This window comes from Momordica charantia (assembly GCF_013281855.1).
Source record: "Momordica charantia cultivar OHB3-1 chromosome 7 unlocalized genomic scaffold, Mcharantia_2.0 BLBB01000007.1, whole genome shotgun sequence".
In the NCBI taxonomy this organism is placed as follows: Eukaryota; Viridiplantae; Streptophyta; class Magnoliopsida; order Cucurbitales; family Cucurbitaceae; genus Momordica; species Momordica charantia.
In genome coordinates this window covers 11,922,362-11,946,341 of record NW_028275165.1, presented here as the reverse complement: position 1 = coordinate 11,946,341, position 23,980 = coordinate 11,922,362, and the positions used below count along the sequence as shown (strand labels likewise).

Sequence of the window (23,980 nt, the reverse complement as noted above, 5' to 3'; positions counted from 1 at the left end):
CAACCATATGAAGAGTTTCAAGAATTTAATAGACAAATAAATAAATAGCGTAGATTATGAAAAGCTTAAGGAAATGAAAAGATTAGAAATAAAACCCAACCAAATTATTAAATCTCGTCCATAATAAATAATGATGGATGAATTTTGACACAATTTTAACCAATTTTAACTTATTTGGATGAGATTTAAAGGTGCTTGACTTGATCATGTAAGAGTAGACTCCTTTTTTGCTAGCATTGACTTTTACTCATTTGAATTATGCGGTAGATTCATATAAATTTGGTAGAAGAAAGAAAGTGTTAGATTTTACTAGGGACGTTTTGGCGTACAAGTCTCTGTATATAGACAATGGTTTAAAGTTCGAATCTTCCTCTCTAATTTTAAATTTGACAATAAGTTAAAAGATTTACGTATAAAATGGATAAAAGAGTAAAATCACCACAACCATTATTGACTAGTCTATATGGCTTAAAATTTTCATCGACTAAAATGCAACTCCACCTGCATGAAGTCTTAATAGCTAGTCATAAGGTAGAAAAAATAATTACCTCTTAAGACCAGATAAATTACTAATTCATAAATTACAACGTTTTAGTAACACGACTCAATGAATTAAATGTAAACCAACGTGCAACACATAATATAGAAAAAATTTAGGAAAAATTCATTTCAAAAAGTGAAAAGAAAATGTTTGGGGAAAGAATACCCTGGACACGTGGAGGACCCCTATTGGTTCTCCAAGGTGACTTATGAGTCATGCCCAGCTCGACTGCCGAGATCACCACCGTTAGCATTGATGGGTGCTAAGTATGAGGGCCGAGGTGAAACTGGCCAAGGTCCGACCTACCGGGAAGCTCGGTAAGGGCCGATGTGAACTGCTGTCAGCGGCGTGATTATCGGGTGTAACCAACGGTCCCGAGATTAGCGAGTGTAACCGACGGTCCCGAGATTAGCGGGTGTAACCGTCGCGAGATTAGCGGGACTACCACCCATAAGTAGAGGACCTCACTCCACGATCAGGTACGATGATTTCTGACCTCGAACTAAACTAAGAATCCGACCTGTACTGACTTGATCTTCGGAGTGCTCACCTTTTTGTGCAGGTCCGCCCCAGGTATTCAGATCGGTCCGGGGGCCGAGTTCGAGCTGCAATCGGAAATACACTGTTGTGCATATCCTTGCATAAACATTTGGCGCCGTCTGTGGGGAAGCGACAATCTAAGTCATCCCAATCCTTTTAAACCAATACGCAAGCGAAAAATGGTTCAACCAGCAAACTCGACCAATACGGCGGATCGGAGGACTCTAGCCGCCAGTGATGCCCACCAGAGGGAGGTCGGAGCGGCGATGGTAGAGGGGCAAGGCCACGGCGGCCCGGCAACAGAACCCCTCCGCAGGTCGGCACGAATCACCACGCCTGTTCTACCGCCTGCGCACCCGAGGACATCCAAGGCCACCCGTGGCCGAGGTGGGACCTCTAAGAAGGGCGCCCGGGGTCCAGCCCCGGCTCCAGCGAGTGAGGACTTTGATGCACTCCAGAGAGAAATGGAGGCAATGCGCACACAAATGCGGTCCATGGAGGAAATGTATAACGAAATGATACTAGCCGCAGGCGCAGGGTCCCGATCTGAAAATCGAGTGACGCGCGTTGACATACGGGAGCAAAGGGGTTCCCACCTCGGCCCAGCCGAGGAGGAACATCCCGAGGACAACGAGAGCGAGGGGCACACTCGCCAGAGAGGAGACCTTCGTGAGCACCTCAACAGAAAGAGAGACTCATCCCTCCGAAAAGGACAGTCACCATCCTGCTCACACCGGAGCTCCAACCAGCAGGCTGAATCTTCTCGCAACCCAGTAACTCCTGCAGGAATGATTACCAGGGAGGAGTTCGACCAGCTGAGGGGCCAGCTCGACGCTCAGGTGGAGGCCTTAAAGGCTAAATGTGAGCAGAAAGAAGGTCCACTGAACTTTGGCGACTTGGGAGAATCGCCCTTCACCTCGGACGTTTTGGAAGCACCGATCCCTCCGAAGTTCAAAGCTCCTACTGTGAAACCTTATGATGGGTCGAAAGACCCCAAGGATTATGTTGAGGTCTTTGAAGGCCTCATGGACTTCCAAGCGGCATCAGACGCAATCAAATGCCGCGCCTTTCAGATCGCGCTTACTGGCAGCGCGCGATTGTGGTATCGGAGACTGCCAGCCAGGTCGATCTCGACCTACTCTCAGCTGAGAAGGGAGTTCCTCGCCCAGTTCTCTTCTCGGCATTATGACAAAAAGACAGCGACCCATCTCGCCACTATCAGACAGAAGGAGGGTGAGACGCTGCGAGAATATGTCACCAGATTCCAGGAGGAGCAGTTGAAGGTCGCACACTGCTCCGACGACTCGGCCATGTGCTATTTTCTCACCGGTCTAGCCGACGAGGCCCTCACGGTGAAACTCGGAGAGGAGGCCCCGGCCACCTTCGCCGAGGTGCTTCAGAAAGCGAAGAAAGTCATCGATGGACAGGAGCTCCTTCGAACCAAAACCGACCGACCAGAACGAAAAATCGGCCGAGGCAGAAGTGGAAAAGATATAGAAAAGACAGATCCCAAGTCCAAGGACAAGGGATCCTTTTCCAGCGGCCGCGCTGAGTATCGGAGGGCGGAGAACGGACCTACCAGGAGCCGACCTTACGAACGTTTCACCCCGACCACGATTCCAATTTCCGAGATCCTAACGAACATCGAGGAGTCTGGAATGGAAAAACTACTCAAACGTCCTGAGAAGCTTTAGGGAGCCCCGGAGAGACGCAGCAAGGACAAATATTGCCGCTTCCATCGGGAGCACGGCCATAACACGTCGGACTGCTGGGAGTTGAAGCGCCAAATTGAAGATCTAATTCAGGATGGCTACTTCAAGAAGTTTGTGGGAAAACCCAAGACCAGCTCGGCAGAAAAAAAGGAAGAGCGGAAGCGTTCGAAGACGCCGCCCCGGCGCACTGACCGACCTGCGGTCATCAATACCATTTTTGGAGGGCCAAGCGGGGGACAGTCCGGACATAAAAGAAAGGAGTTAGCTCGTGCAGCCAGGCGCGAGGTGTGTATCATCAGGGAGCAGAGGCCAACCTGCTCAATCACCTTCGACGGTGCAGACTTGGAGGAGGTTCACCTGCCCCACAATGATGCACTTGTGATCGCTCCCTTGATTGATCATGTGGTGGTCAGGAGGGTGCTGGTAGACGGAGGCGCGTCTGCTAACATCCTATCCTTACCGACCTACCTCGCCCTGGGATGGACGAGGTCGCAATTGAAGAAAAGCCCGACACCGCTGGTTGTGTTCTTCGGAGAATCAGTCGTCCCAGAGGGTTGCATCGACTTGCCGGTCACGCTTGGGCAGGACCAAACTCGGGTCACCCAAATGGCCGAGTTCGTGGTGATGGACGGGAGATCGGCCTATAACGCCATCTTTGGAAGGCCCATCATCCATTCATTTCGGGCCATTCCCTCGACACTTCATCAAGTTTTGAAGTATTCCACCCCCAATGGCGTGGGCACGGTCCGAGGAGAACATACCGCTTCAAGGGAGTGCTATGCCTCCGCACTCAAAGGTACATCGGTCTGCGCCCTTGAAACTCTCACCAGTAGGGATGGGACACTCGAGTTCGAGGCCGACCTGCCGAGGAGGGAGTTTGCCGCACCCACTGAGGAGCTCGAGCTTGTTCCTCTGCTTAGTCCCGAGAAGCAAGTGAGCATAGGAACCAAGCTGGGGGCCACCGACAGGGAGGAGCTAATCCACTTCCTCAGGTCCAACTCGGATGTTTTTGCGTGGTCCCATCAGGACATGCCTGGCATTGACCCGAAAATTATGACGCATCGCCTCAGCATAGATCCGTCATTCCGACCTGTAAAGCAAAAAAGAAGACCTATAAACAAGGAGCGAAGTGATGTAATTGTTGAGAAAGTTAGCAAACTTTTGAAAGCTAAATACATAAGAGAAATTTTGTATCCCGAGTGGCTCTCCAATGTTGTATTAGTTAAAAAATCTAACGGAAAGTGGAGAATGTGCGTAGATTTTACGAACTTAAATAAGGCATGCCCGAAAGATTGCTTCCCACTGCCGAGGATTGATCAGCTCGTGGACGCCACAGCCGGGCACGAACTACTCACCTTCATGGACGCCTACTCTGGGTATAACCAAATCAAGATGCATGTCCCAGATCAAGGTCATACCGCATTCATAACAGACCAAGGTCTGTACTGTTACAATGTCATGCCCTTCGGTTTAAAGAACGCAGGAGCGACCTACCAGAGAATGTTGTATTCTTTACCAAAGAGACACACCTCTTTTTTTTTAATACAACATGTGGGGTAAACTTGATTGGAGATATATGTCAATTACCCTGAGTTATCTGGCTTTGACAAACAGACACACTCTCTTGTAAAATAATGGTAGTTCTTTTAAATTTTGATAAATTTATTAAATAATTTCATTCATTAACTCCAATGCTTACCTCGTACAAAGTTCCATATAAAATAAGAGATTAATTTCTTACGACTACGTCATCATGCCACATGAATACTTTACATCAACTACTATATAAAAGACAACTCATCCATCAATAATTGTTTGTCATTTATAGATGAAGGTTTAATCCCATCCCACCTTACTAATAAAAACATATGGATGAAACTTGGCTCCTTGCTATTAAGGAGGAACTTTGTCCTTAATATCATTAAATATTTGACAACTCGTTATTTTTAATAGATATTTTTATTTTTACATTTCTCTCCATTAATTGTAAAATATTTAATGGTGATAAGAACAAAATTTGTCGTATCGGTGAAGAAAAGTTTTATGGAGAAGCGATATATTTCTTTTTGCCAACCTTCTATATTTCTTGCTTCGCTCAAAATTTCCTAGGCTGACATCCCAACGAACACCGTAATTCCATAATTCTTTTTTCATTGTTCACACGCAAAGTTCCAATTTCAATAGCACATTTTACAGGATAGAAATAGTTATTTTAGCCTTTTCTTTTTTTCGTAATTGATGAAACTAATTAATATTTTAAGGGAAAAAAACCAATTACTCTTAGAACTTTTAGGTACCATTTATCAATTTCTATCCTATTTTGTTTATTTAATTAATTTTAACTTTAAACTTAAATAAATGTTACTATTTTTACCTCAAATTTAAATAAATATTATAATTTTTTGCTTAATATCCATAGGTGTTTGGGTCAACTTGCATGCATCACGACTAATCTCGCAATATAAAAATTATTTGACCCTAAAACACTTAATTGCTAACAAAATTCTAGAATATGAAATCTTTAGTAGGTAGCTACCATAATTTTACCTTGTGAAAAACTTTATTTAGAAACTCATTAAAAAGATTATTTTCATGTGCGTTCAATAAATTATTGTTGTAATTAATTTAATAATTAATTGGTAACAAATTAAATTAAAGAGCGATTATAATTGAACTATTTAATGGACATAAAAGTAATATTGATTATGGGTCAATCATTTGCTATTAAGTGGTGTGGCCTGCTAAATAAAAACCCGCTCATTATTTTTAACGGATTATGCGAAATCCTAGAATTAACTCATAAATAAATGGTTATGATCTTAAATACACTATGCTACTTTTGTCTGTTCTTCACAAATAATTTCTCATATTCGGCCCAGATTGAATAGTTGAAGAAGACTACAAATCACAACTTCTTGTATTTGATTATTAATATATTAATGACTCTAGATAATTCTGATCTTTTTATAGATTTTGATTTTCATTCGTATTTAGATATTTTTTATTGTCTTTTAATTTTATGACTTTTATTATAGAATAATCGTAAATTTATATTTATTTCATCTTTTCCAACAATTATAACATGTCTGGTAAGAATTCGATGAGATTTCAGCAAAAGACAAAATGAGTTGGGATTCAACCGAGACTTATGGGTTTCAAAGATTTATTCAATCGTAAATGAATACGTTGAGTTGATTGAGATTAATTTCATGCAAGATTGACTTTAACTAAAAACTCACCGATGATTTTTACATAGTTTTTTTTTGTTATAATCAAAGTTTTATAAATGTTGATATTGATGGAAAAATCAGTAAGGATATTTCTCTAAAAGTTAGAGAAAATAAAAAAAATTTGAAAAAATATTTAAACTAAAAAATAAACATTTTTCTATTTCTAAATAAATTTTAAATAATTACTATTAATATTAGGTATATATTACTAATATTTTTCAATCTTTTTGTAATATGATGAAAATGTCGATTTATCTTTCATGTTGATATCAAATCTATGGATACATAGTTATATCGATAGAAATATCGACGGATATTTAATATCATGATTATAATTAGTTCATAACTTCCATGGAAATTGAACAAAACATTAAAACTACCACACTTATCAAGTTCAATATTCAATTTGATGAAATTAAATTATTTTTTTCCTCTAAGGGGCCCTTTGGTTGGTGGGTTTACTCGGTGGGAATGAACATGGGTAAGTAAAGCCCTTGTTTATTTGACAGATATGAAAACTTTTACTGAATAGCTTATTCTCAAGCATCCTTTATTCCTTCGACAAAGGTTTTCTTTGCTCTCCCATTTTCATGGTTGTCGATGGGTTTTGTGTCAGATGTTTATTTCTCCCTTTTCAATATTTTTTTTTAAATGTAATTATTTACTTTATTTTATTAACATAAATTAATTAAAATTAGTCAAAATATTTAAATTAAATTTATAATTAATAAATTTATATAATTTTTCTAATTAAATTTGATTAGTTATTAAATTTATATAATTTTTTAATTAAATTTGATTAGTTATAAATTAAAATTATTAAATTTATATAAATTTGATTAGTTATTAATAATGCTTACAATAATCGTACAAAATAAACATAAGACATCTCAATCCCAGACATATATACAACCAAATACAATTATCTTTGATTTTCAGACAATTTAATCTTAGACATCTTAATCTAAGACTACCTTTTAACCTTTAACCCAACGATCCTAAAACACTAATAAGTTAAAAGATTGGAGATGAAATTAAAAGTTTTAAAAGAAACAACTATTTTCTTCTTCCCCTCTACTGTTTTCAATTCTAAAGAGTTTTCTATACTATGGCTACAACTTTTGTAATTTTCACTTCCTTAAAAAGAAAAGGCAAAAACTTTGGGCCACACATTTTCCCAAAACCAAACAACAACCTCTCCATTTTCTTGTTAAGCCACAAAAATCCAAAACCATGTGGGCTGCGACCACAGCCTCGCCCAGCCCCTCCTGCCGCCGCCGCCCGCTCCCAACCAAGCCGCCGCCGCTCCCGGCCATCTACGCCAAGTCTCCGCCGCCCAAAACCCACGCCGAGAGCGCCACACCGGACAACAATCGCAGCGTCAAGAGCCTGGGCCACACCATTCTCTCCGCCGTCAAATCCCCACTCCCCAACCAAAAACAGGGAACCCCAAAACAGGAATCGGAAGCAGAGGCTGAGGCAGGGCAGGTACGTGGGTCGGATGTGCTGTGGGCGCTGCAGAAGGCAGCTGCTGCGAAGGAGAAGAACAGGAGCAGACGAGTGAACGATAAGAAGAAGAAAGAAGGGCCCTCCACTTGCGCCGAGCCTCAGAATTCTGGGATCAATCGCGGAGTGAGGCCTCTGAGGATCGGCAGCGATTGGGGCTTCAGGCTCAGCGAGTTGGAAAAGCGCCTTCAGGAGATTTCTGACACGGTTTGATCATTCTTTCACTCTCTTCAATAGTAATGTGGATAATTTGTATATGCAAATCTAGGGTTCATCTGCATTTTCGTATCGATTTTGTCCCTAAATTTTAGTAGCTTGTAATGATTTAATCCATGTGATTTATAATTTGTAATGGTTTAGTATGCAATGCAACTGTATAGTGTTTATAGTTTAAAATCTACAACAACTTAGTTGTTCTAGTGACAAATCTCGTGGATGTGAAATGTCAATTTGTAGCATAAGAATTTAATCCTTGGAGTTCAAAAGCACATTTTAAGGTATAGGATCAAAGAACTAGATCATTATATATTGAAGTTTAGGGTCTAAATTGTTATCCTTTTAAACTCAAATGACTTAATTGCTACATATTAAAATTTAGGAACTATATCGTTATTTCATTCCGCAGAGACACAGTCTGAATTCAACTCGCAGTTATCCATTAAGCAACCCATTTGAGCATTGTTGTCGCTGTAAAACTAGATGAAAGAAACTACTTGTCTGTGGTAGTTGATAGTTCTTGTTATGCAGTGTGGTTAGAAAGGGTTCCTTTAGCTCCCTCACCTGACTAATTTCTGCAACAGCTTAGGAAGTTTATGAAGCTTCTAAGATCCATCTCTCTTAGAATGCCTTTTGTTTAGATCTTATGGCAACTTCAGTGTAGTTACATGTGAAATAATAAGCTTCAAAATCCTCAAGAGAGAGGTTCAGCATCTCTCAACAAAGATTGCTACTTAATTTACAAGGACAAACCTAGAGAAATATCTTAGGCAGCAAGGGTAGCACCTCCTAAACACACAAGCTGGACTAGTCCTTGTACACAATATTACACTCAAGCGGAAATCAAGATGGATTACTATTGTTATCGAAAATTATCGGTCAAAACATTAAGGTCTCCAAAAACACTCAAAGATGATTGAGGAACCTGCAAAACAATAAGTTAGTAGTCCGAAGCTTTTATCAGTACAGAATTCTAAGGAGTAAAATCTCGGAAAAATAATATTTGTGTACCTCTTTCCTTTCTCTCGTGAGTATTTATTTGAAAGGGAAGATAACCATTGGAGTTGTGTGTCCAATTCAACAGTTATCTCAACCTTGCTGCAGAGTCATTCGAGTTCAGAGATTTGACGTTTATCGTTTTCAAACTTTTTCTTCATAGGAAACGCACATGAAGCTAAGCCATTGGTTAAATGATGACATGTCTTCTTATCAAATTTGACTTCATCAACTATTGATGGTCAAATATCTTGAACAAAAAGGCTAAATCAAAGCTAAAGTCAAGTAACCCCACGAGTTTAATCACCAATCAAATTTGATTGATCTAGGAGGAGTGTGCAACCTATGGTGAAGGACTAGTCCAGCTTGCGTTCAAAGGAGAAAAACTCTCAACCTTTCATTTCAACATTCAACATGGATCTCTCAGTTTACAAAAAGACATGCTTTAGCTTATAGGGGTGTTCAGGGAACCCGCCGAACCCAAAGAACCTAACCCAACTCGTAAGGGGTGAGTTGGGTTGAATCTAACATTGGATTGGGTTGGGTTGGAAAAATCCCAACCCGACCGGGTTGGGTCGGAAAAATCCTAACCGGACCGGGTTGGGTCGGGTCTCAGGTTGACCCTTGAAAATCTCGGGTCGACCCGATCCGACCCGAGTATATATATTTTTATATATATATTACTTATAAAATAATATTACATATATATAATAAATTAATAATTCTTATTTTTTAAAACTCAATCTCATCCATCCATCCATTTTGAATAGATCTCAACCATCGAATTTTTTTTAGGGTTTCAACCCCTTCCTATTCTTCTCCTTCTCTAACATTTTCATTTCATCTCCTCTCCCCCATCTCTCTCTACAATCTTCAATCTTCAAGCTTAGTTCAATCCCGTCGCCGCCGCCCTTGTTCCCGCTGTTTTCTCCTCCCGTCGTCGCCCCTCTTCCTCCTGTCACAGCCACCCTTGCTCCTGTCGCCGCTGCCCTTGCTCTCGTTGCCGCCGCACTTGTTCCGCCGCTCCTGTTCCCGTTTGTTTTCATTTCAATCTCGCGGTAAGTTCTCTGTTTTGTTTTGTCAAGTAGTTCTTTTTAATCTATAATTATATCCAAACAGATTTGTTCACATAATAAGAATTGTATTTTTGAATAAGAATTGTTGTAGGTTGGCTGTTTGGAGTTTTGAAAAAAACCGACAACCCAACCCGACCCAACCCGAATTTTTTGGGTTGGGTTGGGTTGGCCATCAATTTGGGTTGGGTTGGGTTCTACGTATGGTCAACCCGAAAATTCGGGTTGGTCCCAAAAAACCCCCTAACCTGACCCGACCCAACCCAACCCGTGAACACCCCTATTAGTTTATATACCTCTTCCAAGTATATGGCCAGATGAGTGTAAAAAGGAAAGGAATTAGTAGACTATAATTACATAAAATGATTGAATGTATAAAATTTACACTTTTGTCAGGAAATAACCTATTTAAGATAGTATCCATTACCCAAATTACTAGTATATCCTTTTGTATCTATACCTCAATATTAACTAATTTTTAAAATCCAAAATTGGTTACTTGAGAGATTACAATTTAAATCCCTTAAATTTTGCTTAATTATACTTTCCAAAAGTAAAAATACTAAATCGCCAAAATACTAACCAAATCCCCAAATTCCTCCATTATTGAAAAAATTTGAAAACCTCCTTCCTCCGACTTTTCTGTTTTCTTTGTCGTTCTGTTTCCGTTCGTTGCTTCATCTCTGGCCGGCGTCTGCGTTCCTTCTTCTTCAATGTCGTCTTTGTGCTTCTTCAACGCTGGAGCAGTCTGTCAACTATTATTCTTCCTCTGTCATTCGGTTTCTGTCCGTTACTTCGTCTCTGGCCTCGTCTGTGTTCCTTCCTCTCCAGTCTTGGTCCCTGATTTTCGTCTTTGATCTTTGTCTCCGTTCTTCTCCGTCGTTGGAGCAGTCCATCTAGCTTCTCCTTCGTCTCCGTTTATCTTGACCATTGTTTAGTTGCCGATCGGAAGGTTTGTTTTCTCTCACTATATAAACTTTGATATATTTTACATTCCAATATATCCTCCTAGTTTTCGATTTCAGATTTGAACAATGTTGAAAACCATGGTTTTTTTGTATTGTTAAACCCCTTCGAAACCCCTTCCATACCCATATATCTTATATGGTTGTTTTTGTACTGGTATGATTTCGGTGGTGCAAAATTTAGGTGTAAACTGTTGTATATATGGGACTTACAGTGAGTTTGATTTCTTATGTTGAATTGAGTTGGGTATATTGGGTAAAGTATAGAACTCCTTAGAATCATTTAGTTGTAGGTATTAACTAGTTTAAATTAGAGTATTAGCTAAATGAGATAGTTGTAAGTAATTTGAAGATAATTGTAAGATATTCAAATTTATATGGGATTTAGATTATATCTGGATATATTTTATAACTCAAAAAGTTTAGTCGGATATATTTTATAATGCTTAAGTAGTTGCTTCGTGTTGGACTCTATACCACAAAAAATTATTTTGTAATTATAGCCTACAAATGTTAGCTAGAGATTGGAAGACTGCCATTCTCAACCCCCAGCTCTTAGGTTGTTTCCTTTTTTATAGATCAATGAATACTTTGTTTCTTATATATAAAAAAAAAGTTTAAGTAGTTGTAAGAACTCTTGTATATGAAATTACAAAAGGAGAGAGATGAATTGGGATATTTTTGTAATTAATAATATTGGTAAATCATGGGAATAAATTTGAAAATTTGTATGGGGCCCACAATAATTAAAGGAATATGATTACAATTTAGAGATTTAAATCTTTTAGATTTGAAAAAATAACTATAATAAATGTAAATGTAATAAGTAAGGGTAAAATTGGTATTATAAAAAAATTCTAGATGCATAAATCTAAAAGGGTAATATTGAAAAACTTTAGATATTTGTGAAAATAAGTTCCTAAAACAGTCCTCCAAAGACATTAACCTAAAAGGAAATCCTGATTGCTAAACATAATTAAGTTGAGTGCAATTACAAGTAAATAAAGTTGAGTGCAACATCCATGGTGATTCAAGGGGCAATTCGGTTTGCAAGGGCTTTGAGTATTTTGGTCTTAGAGCTTTCAAGTTCGAACCTTTTGGTGAACTTAGTACCAAAAACTGTTGATGTCTCTTGGATTCGGATGTTCGAGCGGGCGCGGGTGCTCTTGGGTATAGGGGAGCAAACCTCTGACTCTCCATATTAAAATGAAACAAAATAATGAAACAAAATAAAAAGTAAGTAGAATGCAATTACAAGTAAATAGAGTTACTTGAAGAAAAGGTTGGGCTAACGCATATGAAGCTTGGGCTTGTGCTCTCACAATACTAATGAAATTCCAAAGTTAATAAAGTTCCAAAAAAGTTGCATTTGGTGGCCAAATGTTGTAGGGTCGAGCGGTTGTCCCATAAAATTAGTCGAGGTGTGCGCAAGTTGGTCTATATACTCATGGATAATTAGAAAAATAATAATAAAGAAAAAAATCCAAAAAAGTAAAACAAATACAGAAGAAAGACAATCCTGGGATCCATTAAGCTTAAATGGATTCGAAATGTCTTCTCTGCCACAAGGTTGGGTTCAAAATAATCTTCAATAATTTACCAAAATTCTTAACAGAAACAAAAATGGTTTTTATTAGGCTTTTCAAATATGCTTTTCCAAAGGTCAGATTTGGTTTGGTGAAAAAATAAATTTGGAACACAAGTGGTTTTCGTTTCTTTTCTTTTTCTTCTTTTAATAACAAATAATTTCACTGATATTTGAAATTTGAGAATAGAATGTACAAAAGGGAGAAATATCTTTTCGGGGCACTTATAAAAAATATCTCCAATTGAATATCAATATTGTAAAACTATAGTATGATGGAGGAGAGGTGAACATTTACACCACGAGAAAAAAAAAGGTTCAAACAAGCGACCAAAGGGAGCTCCTTTTCTTGAATTATTCAACGATTCCTTTCCATCTAAATTGCTCAAAAACTAGCTCGAACAAAATGCATCCATCGATGTTTTTTCCCCTTGTGAAGGGGTATCTTTAAGCATGGTAAAAACTAAATAATGAAATGGTGCAAGTAAGTCGCTCATTATGGTGTAGGTAAACTACTTTCAATACTACGTAAGTATTATTATATACGACGTATGAATAAGAAAATACCTTAGCTTCATCCTCATCTAAGTGCTTCACCACGTTTCCAGCGTTATCTTTCTGCTGTTTGTCCTTACCTTTATTTTGTAACATTCTTTGTAGGTTCTTTTTTGATGGATTACATTTTTTTGGGGAAGAAGGAGACGGTTCGTGAGTTTGAAGGTTGCCACGGTATTAATTATCGTGTCTCCCAATATAGCTACCCCTCATAGTTTTAAAAACATTATTTTATTTTTCAATCCTATTTTTTTTACTCATTTTCACTTTTCTCCGCTGATTTTACGTTTTGTTAGTTTTTTTTCATATTTTTCTACATCTTAATCTTTTTTTATTTCAGAGTATTGATTTAACGGATTTTATTTTTGAAAGTTTGAAGTTTAATTTTATTTTTTAAGATCAAGTTGTAGAAAAAGTTGTTTCAAGGCTACTTTTGCCATAAGATCAAGTTGTAGGATAATTTTATCTATTTTGGTGAGAGGATATATTTGTCAACATTAAATTTATTCTAGTATTGAATTATAACGGTAGCCATTTTTATGATATTGGATACTTTTGACTATTTTTTAATATAGTCATTAGAGTTGTCCCAAATGTTTTTTTACCATGCTTTTATATCTTGTATCAAAGGATAGGATTGGTTTGGGTTTATTTATTAGGCTTTGGGGTTTGGAAAATTTAAGTCTTACGTTTGAATTAATTTAAAAAATTAGGGTTTAGGAGCATCTTCATCTTCTCCCATCTTCTTTACTTCACGCACCCCCCACATCATCCCATCTAAACTAAAAAAAAAATTTGAATCTGTCTCTGGCGTCGATCTCATGGGCAACTAAATTGAATAGTTGAAAAATCAATAAAAAAATGTATGGTAATGATCAAGTTTATAAAATTACACATACGTTCCTGCATGATAACATTTGGTAAATATACACATATACATCAACACTACAGTAGCAATAAATATATATACATTACTTGGATTTTTCTCAATCAACTTTGATACGAACGACGAAATGAGTTCCTTGTGTTTATGGTGAGATGTGGTGTGTAATGATGTCTCACTTCCATACATGAGATCAATGAGAGTATCTATAACAACAATGCTATCTAGTGTAGACTGTGCTTGTATTGCACTCTCATATCTACGATAAATGTTGATATTTACATTCGGTACTCTTTCCTCAACTCATTCGACAACACAGTTTGTGACACCCTTATCTTCAACTAGTCTAATAATAAGAGACTTGTGACTATCATTCTTGACCAATGATATGGATGCAACTTTTTATTGAATGAATGTTATTCCTAATGCCTTCAATAAGATGAGACAACGTAAAGTTCTACCGAACTAACATCTGAGATGTTTATGCAAAGAGTTGCACAACGCTGTTCTATGAACCTAGCTCGAACCCGGTCCTTGGCTCGACCTGAACCCAAGAGTGAACCTGCACAAGAGGGTAAACTCTCCGACGCTCAAGTCAGTATAGATCGGACTCCGTATTTAGTTCGAGGTGAGATTTCATACCTGAGCGTGAAATGAGGCCTTTTATTTATAGGTGGTGGATCTGACAGTACACACGACCGGCGGTTATATATTTTTTCTCATATCGGACCTGTCGGGTTCCGAGTAGATCGAACCCCAAACAGATCGGACTTCGGCATGCATACTTAGCCTGTTCCCGATGGGTGAACCCGACCTCTTCGGCAGGGCCGAGGTGGACCTGGGATATTTAATCCTTGAACACTAGTAAGCATCCTCCATGTGTCCAAGGTATTCTTACCCCCAAACATTGGCCCCCTTTCTGTGAGGTTCGATCTCGACCTGGCAGAGAAGTTGATCCGAATCAATTATGGACACGTGGCGACTTTTAATTCGTAAGGAGAATATGACCGTTACCGAAGACGTTTCGATCTGCTAGGTTGTCGGAGCACTTGAGTATTCCGCTGTTACAAATTTCGAGGTGATCCTAGCCACTCGTTTATCACACGTGTACGGCGCAGAGGATTTTCCGATTAGCTATAAATAGTCCTGAGACTTCAGGTCAAATCTTACGTTCCCTGAATTTCTGGAGTTCGATATGAAACCAGCTCGAACCCTTTTGTAGGTCAGTCACTTTTCCTTACTTTTATTCTTCTTTCAAATATGGTAGTTTTCTTGTCTTCCTCTTCAAGTAGTGATAGCCTAGGCAGCGCAGGTCGGACTATAAGCAGTTCGCCCCCCAAACCAAGTGATTCTGGGGAGGTCCTAGCTCTTAGGTTAGAGTCCGAGCTGGAAGAAATAGAAAACTTTAGGTTTTCGGATGATGGAGAAGATAGTGACACCTCCACCTCGGGCCAGGGTTTGGAATACCCTTCAAAAATGCCCGAGTACTATCTCGGGCCCCTCCGTAGGGGGTTTAAAATTCCGAATGATATTCTTCTTAAGATTCCGGAGGAGGGGGAAAGAGCTGAAAATCCCCCAGAGGGATGGGTCACTCTTTATTTAAAAATGTTTGAGTACGACCTCAGACATCCCCTTCATCCTTTTGCCCATAAGTTCTTAAACCGAACTGGACTGGCTCCTGCTCAAGTGGCCCCCAATGGGTGTGGTGTCATTTTTGTCTTGGCCATTCTTTTTTGGTTGCGAGCTCGGGACGAGGATGAGGCCAAGCTACTAAGTGTTGACCAACTTCTTGGGTGCTTTGAGGCCAAGAGGATAGCTAAAAAACCAGAACGGTATTATATGTGCGCGAGGAAAGGCGCAGGTGGTATAGTCAAGGGGCCGACCTCCATCAAAGGATGGGTAGGGAAGTGGTTCTTTGCCTCAGGTGAATGGCTGGCAAAGGACGAATCAGGTCGTCCCTTCTATGATGTGCCTGTTAGGTTTGGGAACCTAGGTATGAGGTCGTTATGCTTACATCTTTAAATCTTTCCGTTCTTCTTTTTTCATGTCTAACTTGAATCTTTTCTGTCTTGTGCAGTGTCGATCAAACCGATTCCCGAGTTCACACAAGCCTCTTTCGACACCCTCAAGTTTTACAAAGACCATTTCCCAAGGGGTCGGAAGATCGGAACTTTGGTGACTGACAAACTGCTCCTAGAGTCGGGGCTGTTGGACTACAACCCTTTAGTTCGTCCAATCGAAGCTTCAAGGCCAAACTCCTAACTCGGTAAGTCGAGCTCGACCTTACTTCTATTTTTATTTTAACTTTCATTTCTGACTTTTTGTTTTACTTGCCTTGCAGCCATGGTGTGTGGATTCACGAGCAGCGTGAAGCGCAAGTCTAAGGGTCGTGCTCACGCCCTTAAGACCGTTCAAAGCTCTGATCCAGTGACTCCTGCTGTGGATCAACCTGCGGTTCAGGACCAGGCTGGGCCATCCTCTGAAGTTCCAACTCCGGTGATCGAGTTGGATTCTACTGGGGAGCGCTCCAGGGAGAAGCGCTCCAGGAGCGAATCTGGGGCACTAGACGTGTCGCCTCTTTGCGAGGTGAGGGAGGACTCTCCTCTGAAGAAAAGAAGGAAAAAGAAGAAAGCCATCTCTTCCTCGGAGGTTGAACCTCGTGGCCAACTACCCACGAGCCATGCTGACCTGGTGGACGACCTTGAAGCTCGGATGGGGGGGACGTTCGACGTGAAGATGCGGTTCCGAATGGAACCGTCAAGCTCCGGGGTGAAGGACCAAGTATCTCGCATCTCGGCTACATGCTTGGATCGCTGTCTCAGGAGAGCATCCAAGTTTGTGAGCGATCCAGGGTCCGTGCTGCAACGGACAATTGACCACGCTGCCGAGGTGATGCCTGCTTTTGTTTTTGCTTTTGTTATTTATTTACTTTTTTAACTTGTAGCTCGATCTAACTGACTGGGTGTTTATGCTGAACGCAAGCACTAAGCGTGGTAACAATTATATAGATGCAAGCGCACACCTGTCAGAGTAATATAAAATGGATGGAGTATCCAAGTATCGATCCTCAAGGACTTCTAAATAATTTCCAAACTCTGAAGTTTTAAAGAATAGTGAATGTTGAAATGAGTGATTCTTGTAAAATGGGAAGTGGTCACAAATAATGGTTTTGGATTTGGGATTTGGACTTATAATAATAAAACCTAGCCCGAATTACTTCAAGTTAGCCATCAAAGAATCAAGGACATGCTAAGGACAATATGCATTTTACTTTAGAAACCAACGACTACGCTTCTCACTTGACTTATGTCTAAGCAAGTTCAAAGTCCTAAGACATTCCCTAATATGTCTATTATAAGATATATCTTAGTTTTAGGATGGAAATAGTCGCAACCTCGGGTTAAGGTCCTATGTCTAGGCTACTTAAGCGGAACCCTTATGTCTAAGGCGCTCCTCTCCTCGGTTTAACCACTCAACAATGCAAATAAGCAACCTTTTCAGTATTGACTTGTTAAGACTTACAGTGGCCTTCTCTAAATCCTAACTTTTTGGGAAAACATGTTGAGCAATGAATGGAAAGCAAAAACACTACTTCTTAGCAACCTTTTTTAGACATAAAAGGCCAACTATCCATAACCGGGCTAGAGACGGGAATTTAGAAAGACATATTGAAGAAAATACAGCAAGTAAAACGGTTGAATGTGGAATGCATGTGTGAAAAACAAAAGTTAACTAACGGAGAGTTTTTATCGGGATTGAGAGCTTCGCCCTTCTCTGTCAAGCAAGGGAGAGTGTCACGTGCTCTTTCCTCCAAAAACACAACTCTCTTAACTAAAAATAAAGTAAAGGCAAAGGGAAGATAAGCAAAGTGCTAGATTTTTATATATTTGAATAAGTAGTAAATAACTAAGTACAAATGGAAACAAAACAAAGCTCAATAAAAGAATGTAAAGTACTCGGGATTTAAAAACCAAAAGCAACTAATGAAAGCAACTCAAAAGTACTTAGAAAGCAACAAAGAAACACTAAAAATTATCAAGAGAAGGAAGCAAGGCTAGATGATTTTGGTGGAGAAGTTGCTGGAATTTATAGCTGTGCAGAATTGGTTAGGTAGGTCCTAAAACGATGGTGAATCACCCATTTCCAACTCTTTTGACTGACCAAATCGTGCTCAAACTGATAGTAGAACACTTCTTCTACACGTATGCATCGGTTGGAACCACCAAAACGCATTGGAAGACGCGTTTCATTAAGGGCAAAGTTGGAAGAAAACCAGTTTTTCTGCAGGCTTCCCAGGCGCCTGGCGCCTCCCATGATGGTTTTTTCGTCTTTTTGCTTCTTTTGATTAATTTGCACTCCCAAATGGTCCTAAAATGTCATAAATACAATATAAGCCAACCACAAACCATAATATATGAATTTTGCATAAATTGGAACTCAAACGACCGAGAAAATCCGAAACAAAGCTGAAACATTGTAAAAACAGCATCTAAAGCCTTCTTTTTACGCATGTAAACAAGCGTAATCACACCCCCAAACTTAACTTTTTGCTTGTCCTCAAGCAAAACTTAGCAACTTTAATCAGCTTTCTAACACATGGACAAGGAAAAGCAAAAGCAACCGAGATGTTCAATCATAAATTGTCTCAGGGAAAAGATGTCAAAGCCTACCATTCTATTGCCTTTGTAAGCTTAGTCACTATAAACCAAGTTTGAAATGATAAAAACTTTCTCTTTCAAAATCCTTTTTCCTTTCAAAAACAAAAAACGTTTTCAAATACCCCTAAGGAATCTGCACACTCTTTTTTTACACTAAGACTTTTACATCTGAAAGACCGGCTACTAGCCCCTGAGGTTTCCACACACTAACATCGGTTTCAACCACAGCTACTCGTAGAAAGACTTTGAACTAACAGCTAGGTCATAAAACGACGACAATGAGAAACACGAAGTCACTTATCACCATCTTTACTGCTATTTTCAAAGTCAACACCCAACCTAAAACTAAATGGGTGTCTACAGTAGGACTCGGGAATCATAAATACATTTTCTTTAACTCTCATTGTTTTTACCACTCTTTTCTTTCTAACCCAAGTCTTTTCCCCACTCTTATTTTCTCTCAACAAGACTCTTTTTACTCTTTTGCAACCTTTTTTTTTCTTTCTTTCTTTCGTTTTTATTTTTTTAGCTAAGTGCTTTTTCAACATTTTCTTTCTTTCCAACTGACTCTTTTTCAAAAGAAAATAGCATGATTTTTCAAATATAAATAACACCTTATCTTTCTGAAACAACGACTGACACAACGACTGTCCCCCCCAAACTTAAGAGAGACAGTGTCCTCACTGGGAAAAGACTTTTGCATCAGATGAAAAAAAACTTAACAGTAAAAAGGACAAGGACTTCCTATATAGGGGCAAAGAAAAAACTTAAAGTCTGTAAAGATCAAAAAGACATAAAAGAAAATGAGTTTATCACATAAACAAAGGAAATAGCTCAAAGCTTAGTCAGGCATAGAACAGAAAACTCAACCATCTCTTATAATCATCATCGACATGAAATCACATGCACAACACAGATGCTTCAAAATAGGCATGTGAAAAGCTAAACTAAGGTTAAGTGAAGGCATACTTTAAGTGATCAGAAGATAAACGATACTAATTTATTCATGCTTCAACTGAGCTCGAAACATAATCAATACAAAAAAAACATGCGTAGTAATGCTAGAATATGCAACTACGTCATTAACCAAAAGAATAAAACACAAAAAATAGCAAAGAAGGAACCTCCCCTTCATGAAGTCGGAGGTTGTGGACTAGGATCAGTGTCAGTACTGGGAGATGGATGACCAAGGATAGCAGCTAGCGCTGGAGGCCATGAAGGTAAAACCGCAAAATCCAATGAAGCCCTTAAGTTGTAGATATGTTGCACGACTTCTCGAACCTGAGAGTTTTCGAAATGCTGGAAAAACAGGGCAGGCGCCAGGCGCCTGCATAATTCTTTTTTTTTTTCAACGTTTTCTTTTCTTTCTTTTTTTTGTTTCTTTTTTTTCAACGTTTTCAAAAACATTCTCTTAATAAGAAAAACTTTATAATGAAACAAAGAGAATGTAAGATACAAAAATTCCATTCCTTTACTTTTGTTCTTTCCAAACGGATAAGAAGGAAAAACATTTTTCGCAAACATTTATTGACCTGAAAGTTGAATAGAGGTTTTTCCTCTATCCACTGGTTCTCCAAAATACAGCTTAAGTCTCTGCCTATTTACTTTAAAAATACTTCCCTTAGAGTCAACTAGATCCACTGCCCCATATGGGTAAACTTTAAAACTTTTAAAGGGACCAGACCATCTAGACTTAAGTTTCCCAGGAAAAAGTTTCAACCTAGAATTGAATAACAGAACCAGATCACCTTCTTGAAGATTGTTCGGTCGAAGACGCCTATCATGCCACTGTTTAGTTTTTTCCTTAAACAGCTTAGCATTCTCATAAGAAAATTGCCTTTGACTCTCGATAAAGTTCTTAGCATCTTCTTCCAATAAGATTTTGTGCATGCAAAAGGCCGGGCTTATCCCTCGGATATCTGCTATTGTCCATCCAATGGCCTTTTTCTGCTTCTCCAAAATCTGCAATAAAGAATATTCATTAGTAGGTGATAAATTGGAAGTTATAATAACCGGTACAGTGTCGTTATCCCCTAGATACGCATATTTCAAATGCGACGGCAATGGCTTCTGCTCCAACGTGGGTGGTTCCACTATGGACGGAAGTAACGACTTGAATTCTTCTTTTTGTATTTTTTCAATAGGATTAGCCACATCTTCTGGTCCTTCTGCTATCTTATCAAGCTCTTCTTCAATCTCTGTAACTAATAAGCCATAAAACTCATCAAACATAATAGGATTCAAGCTATTTATAGCAGAGCACTCTTCAAAGTCTCCTGGTAATTTCATGGCGTCTAGAACGTTAAATTTAACTTCTTCATTATTTACCCTCATTGTAATTTCTCCCTTCCTCACATTAAAAACTGTATCCCAGTGGCTAGAAATGGTCTTCCCAAAATAATGGGAACGTCTAAGTTTGCCTCGCAATCTAGAATGATAAAGTCCGCAGGGAAAATGAATTTGTCCACCTGGACTAAAACATCTTCTATCTTTCCCTCAGGTCTTATGATAGATCTATCTACTAGTTGGAGGGTAACCATAGTAGGTCTAGCTTCTCCTATGCCTAAAGATTTGAAAACTGATAATGGCATAAGATTAATGCTAGCGCCTAGATCACATAATGCCCTACCTAAGTTTTTTCCTCCTATGGAACATGGAATGGTAAAACTGCCAGGATCATTACATTTCATGGGTAGCGGGCTGCCTACAGCTTCACTACTACATTTTGTCATGGCTACCAGTTCATGCTCTCCTATTTTTTTCTTCCTAGAAACTATATCTTTCAAAAACTTAGCATAATTTGGCATCTGTTCTAGAGCATCTACTAATGGTATATTTATATGCAGTTGTTTTAAAATATCTAAAAATTTTCTAAACTGGGAATCATTATTTTTCTTAACTAATCTTTGTGGAAACGGGGGAGTAGGGGTAAAAGAAGGCTGTACCTGTGGAGGAACACTTGGGGTGTCCTCATTACCTTTTCTAATATTTTCTTTTTCTGGTGTTGTTGGATTTTCTGGTATCTTTACAATTGGTTCAGTGGACGGAATCTGTACATCTGTTGTTGGCATTGTTGGTCCATCATATGCCAGTCCACTCCTGAGGGTGACAGCTTTGCACTATTCTTTCCCTTCTCGTTTTGGTAATTCAGTATGGCCTGGAAAAGAACCTTGTGGTCTATTCTTCAATTCATTGGCGAGCTGTCCCAATTGGGTCTCGAAATTCCTCATTGATGCCGCTTGGGATTGTATCACTGCGTCGTTTCGGGCCATGTACTCCTTCATCATATTCTCAAGATTTGAGTTGTTATTTTGAACTGGTGGAGTCTGTGTTCTCTGATTGTACTGCTGTTGCGGTGGTGGGATGTATTGCTGTGTAGGTGGAACATAGGGCTGCTTGTTCTGCTGGCTCTGCCCTTGATTAAAACCGCTCGAACCTCCTTGACCTACCCATGAGAAATTAGGGTGGTGCCTCCAACCTGGGTTGTAGGTGTTCGAATATGGGTTAAAGTTCCTATTGTTCCCATGTCCTACATAACAAACAGAAGCAGGGTTATGTGGACAATTATCATAAATATGGTTTTCACTGCAAAATGAACAAATGAGATCATTGACTTGGCAAACAGGGGCAGGAGTGCAATAATCCGACTGCACAGGTTGTATCGGCGTGGCTAATGGATTTTTTATTCCCAATGCCATCTCTTTTAGCCTCTGGTTCATTGTAACCATCTCTTTTTGCATCGAGGTCGCAATGTCCAGAGCCAAAACTCCAGCTGGATCTTGCTTCTTTGGTGCTGCCCTAGATCTTTGCGAACACCATAGTTCGTTGTGTGAAGCTAAGTCATTTAGGATGTCAACTATCTCGTTGAATGTCTTCTTTGTAAAGGCTCCGTTGGCAGCATTGTTTAGCATCATCTTAGTAGGATGATCTAAACCTCTAAAGAAATGTTCTATCTGGATGCATGCCGGCAAGCCATGGTTCGGACATTTCCTGATTAGTTCTTTAAATCTCTCCCACGCCTCGTGAACAGGTTCACGATCATACTGTCTAAAGGAGATGATCTCCTCTCTGATATCAGCGTGGCGAGTAGGTGGGAAGAATTTTGTTAAGAACTTCTCCACTAACGACCCCCATGTGGTGATGGATCCCGGTGGAAATGCATTGAGCCATGCTCTAGCTTGGTCCTTCAAAGAAAATGGAAAAAGTGTTAGTCTCAGAGCATCGTCTGTTATACCAGGTAATCGAAATGCATTTGCAATTTGAATGAATGATTTCAGATGATCATGTGGATCCTCATGTTCCTGCCCTCCAAAATGTCCAATGGTCTGCAACATTTGGAACATCATCGGTTTAAGCTCAAAGTTTGCGTGGGCTGGAATAGGGTTGACTATCCCTGAATCAAAGTTCTGAAAAGCGGTGGCGGCATATTCTCGCATTGCCACGTCTCTATTGTCCGCCATCTGGATATGGTTGAATTCATCATTTCTTGCATGATCCCTCATATTATCGTTAACAGCAGGTGGATCAACCGGATCACGAGGTGGAATATCTGCCATTGATGTGCTCGTACTCTCTACCTCACTTTCAGGACTGATTTCACCTTCTCTCTCTTTTTGCTTTTCTAGTTGTTTTCGAAGTCTTTGCTCCTTTCGAGTTTTTCGAAGGGTCCGCTCAATCTCAGGGTCAAGGGGTAGAAGAAAAGATCTTGTGCTCATGCACTTTAACTTACCCTTGTGAGATAAACGACCAAAAATATAGAACAAAAACGGTGGATGGAAATTACACCCAACAACAATTCACAAAAATAAAAACTAAAAGAATTTGAAAATAATTTTAAAACTAAAGTCCCCGGCAACGGCGCCAAAAACTTGACTGGGTGTTTATGTTGAACGCACGCACTAAGCGTGGTAACAATTATATAGATGCAAGCGCACACCTGTCAGAGTAATATAAAATGGATGGAGTATCCAAGTATCGATCCTCAAGGACTTCTAAATAATTTCCAAACTCTGAAGTTTTAAAGAATAGTGAATGTTGAAATGAGTGATTCTTGTAAAATGGGAAGTGGTCACAAATAATGGTTTTGGATTTGGGATTTGGACTTATAATAATAAAACCTAGCCTGAATTACTTCAAGTTAGCCATCAAAGAATCAAGGACATGCTAAGGACAATATGCATTTTACTTTAGAAACCAACGACTACGCTTCTCACTTGACTTATGTCTAAGCAAGTTCAAAGTCCTAAGACATTCCCTAATATGTCTATTATGAGATATATCTTAGTTTTAGGATGGAAATAGTCGCAACCTCGGGTTAAGGTCCTATGTCTAGGCTACTTAAGCGGAACCCTTATGTCTAAGGCGCTCCTCTCCTTGGTTTAACCACTCAACAATGCAAATAAGCAACCTTTTCAGTATTGACTTGTTAAGACTTACAGTGGCCTTCTCTAAATCCTAACTTTTTGGGAAAACATGTTGAGCAATGAATGGAAAGCAAAAACACTACTTCTTAGCAACCTT

At 39.3% G+C, this 23,980-nt stretch overlaps 1 protein-coding gene and 1 non-coding gene across 4 annotated transcripts; both read left to right on the top strand.

Annotated features, from left to right (window-relative positions):
* The first annotated feature begins 7,157 nt into the window (after positions 1-7,157).
* Positions 7,158-15,996, top strand: LOC111025238 (death domain associated protein). 3 transcript variants are annotated; one of them, XM_088126794.1, is made up of 2 exons: positions 7,158-7,736; positions 15,880-15,996. In XM_088126794.1, the coding sequence occupies exons 1-2, from the start codon at positions 7,257-7,259 to the stop codon at positions 15,979-15,981; spliced, it is 582 nt and encodes a 193-aa protein (XP_087982920.1). In that variant the 5' UTR covers positions 7,158-7,256; the 3' UTR covers positions 15,982-15,996. The 3 variants fall into 3 exon arrangements, with proteins under 3 accessions (XP_087982920.1, XP_022158773.1, XP_087982921.1); XM_022303081.2 differs by lacking the exon at positions 15,880-15,996 and adding an exon at positions 13,025-13,425 and having other exon boundaries at positions 7,162-7,736; XM_088126795.1 differs by lacking the exon at positions 15,880-15,996 and having other exon boundaries at positions 7,164-7,948.
* A 6,433-nt stretch (positions 15,997-22,429) lies between these two features.
* On the top strand, positions 22,430-22,536 carry LOC148210366 (small nucleolar RNA R71). The gene has a single exon (XR_015792494.1). It is a non-coding gene; the product is annotated as a small nucleolar RNA R71 (small nucleolar RNA).
* Positions 22,537-23,980: the final 1,444 nt, after the last annotated feature.

What these genes read in the sequence shown, in the direction of transcription:
- LOC111025238 (XM_088126794.1), top strand. Translation starts at nt 7,257, where the DNA reads ATGTGGGCTGCGACCACAGCCTCGCCCAGCCCCTCCTGCCGCCGCCGC. An exon ending in TTCAGGAGATTTCTGACACG is followed by an intron (nt 7,737 to 15,879) that starts GTTTGATCATTC and finishes TGTCTTGTGCAG; the next exon opens with TGTCGATCAAACCGATTCCC.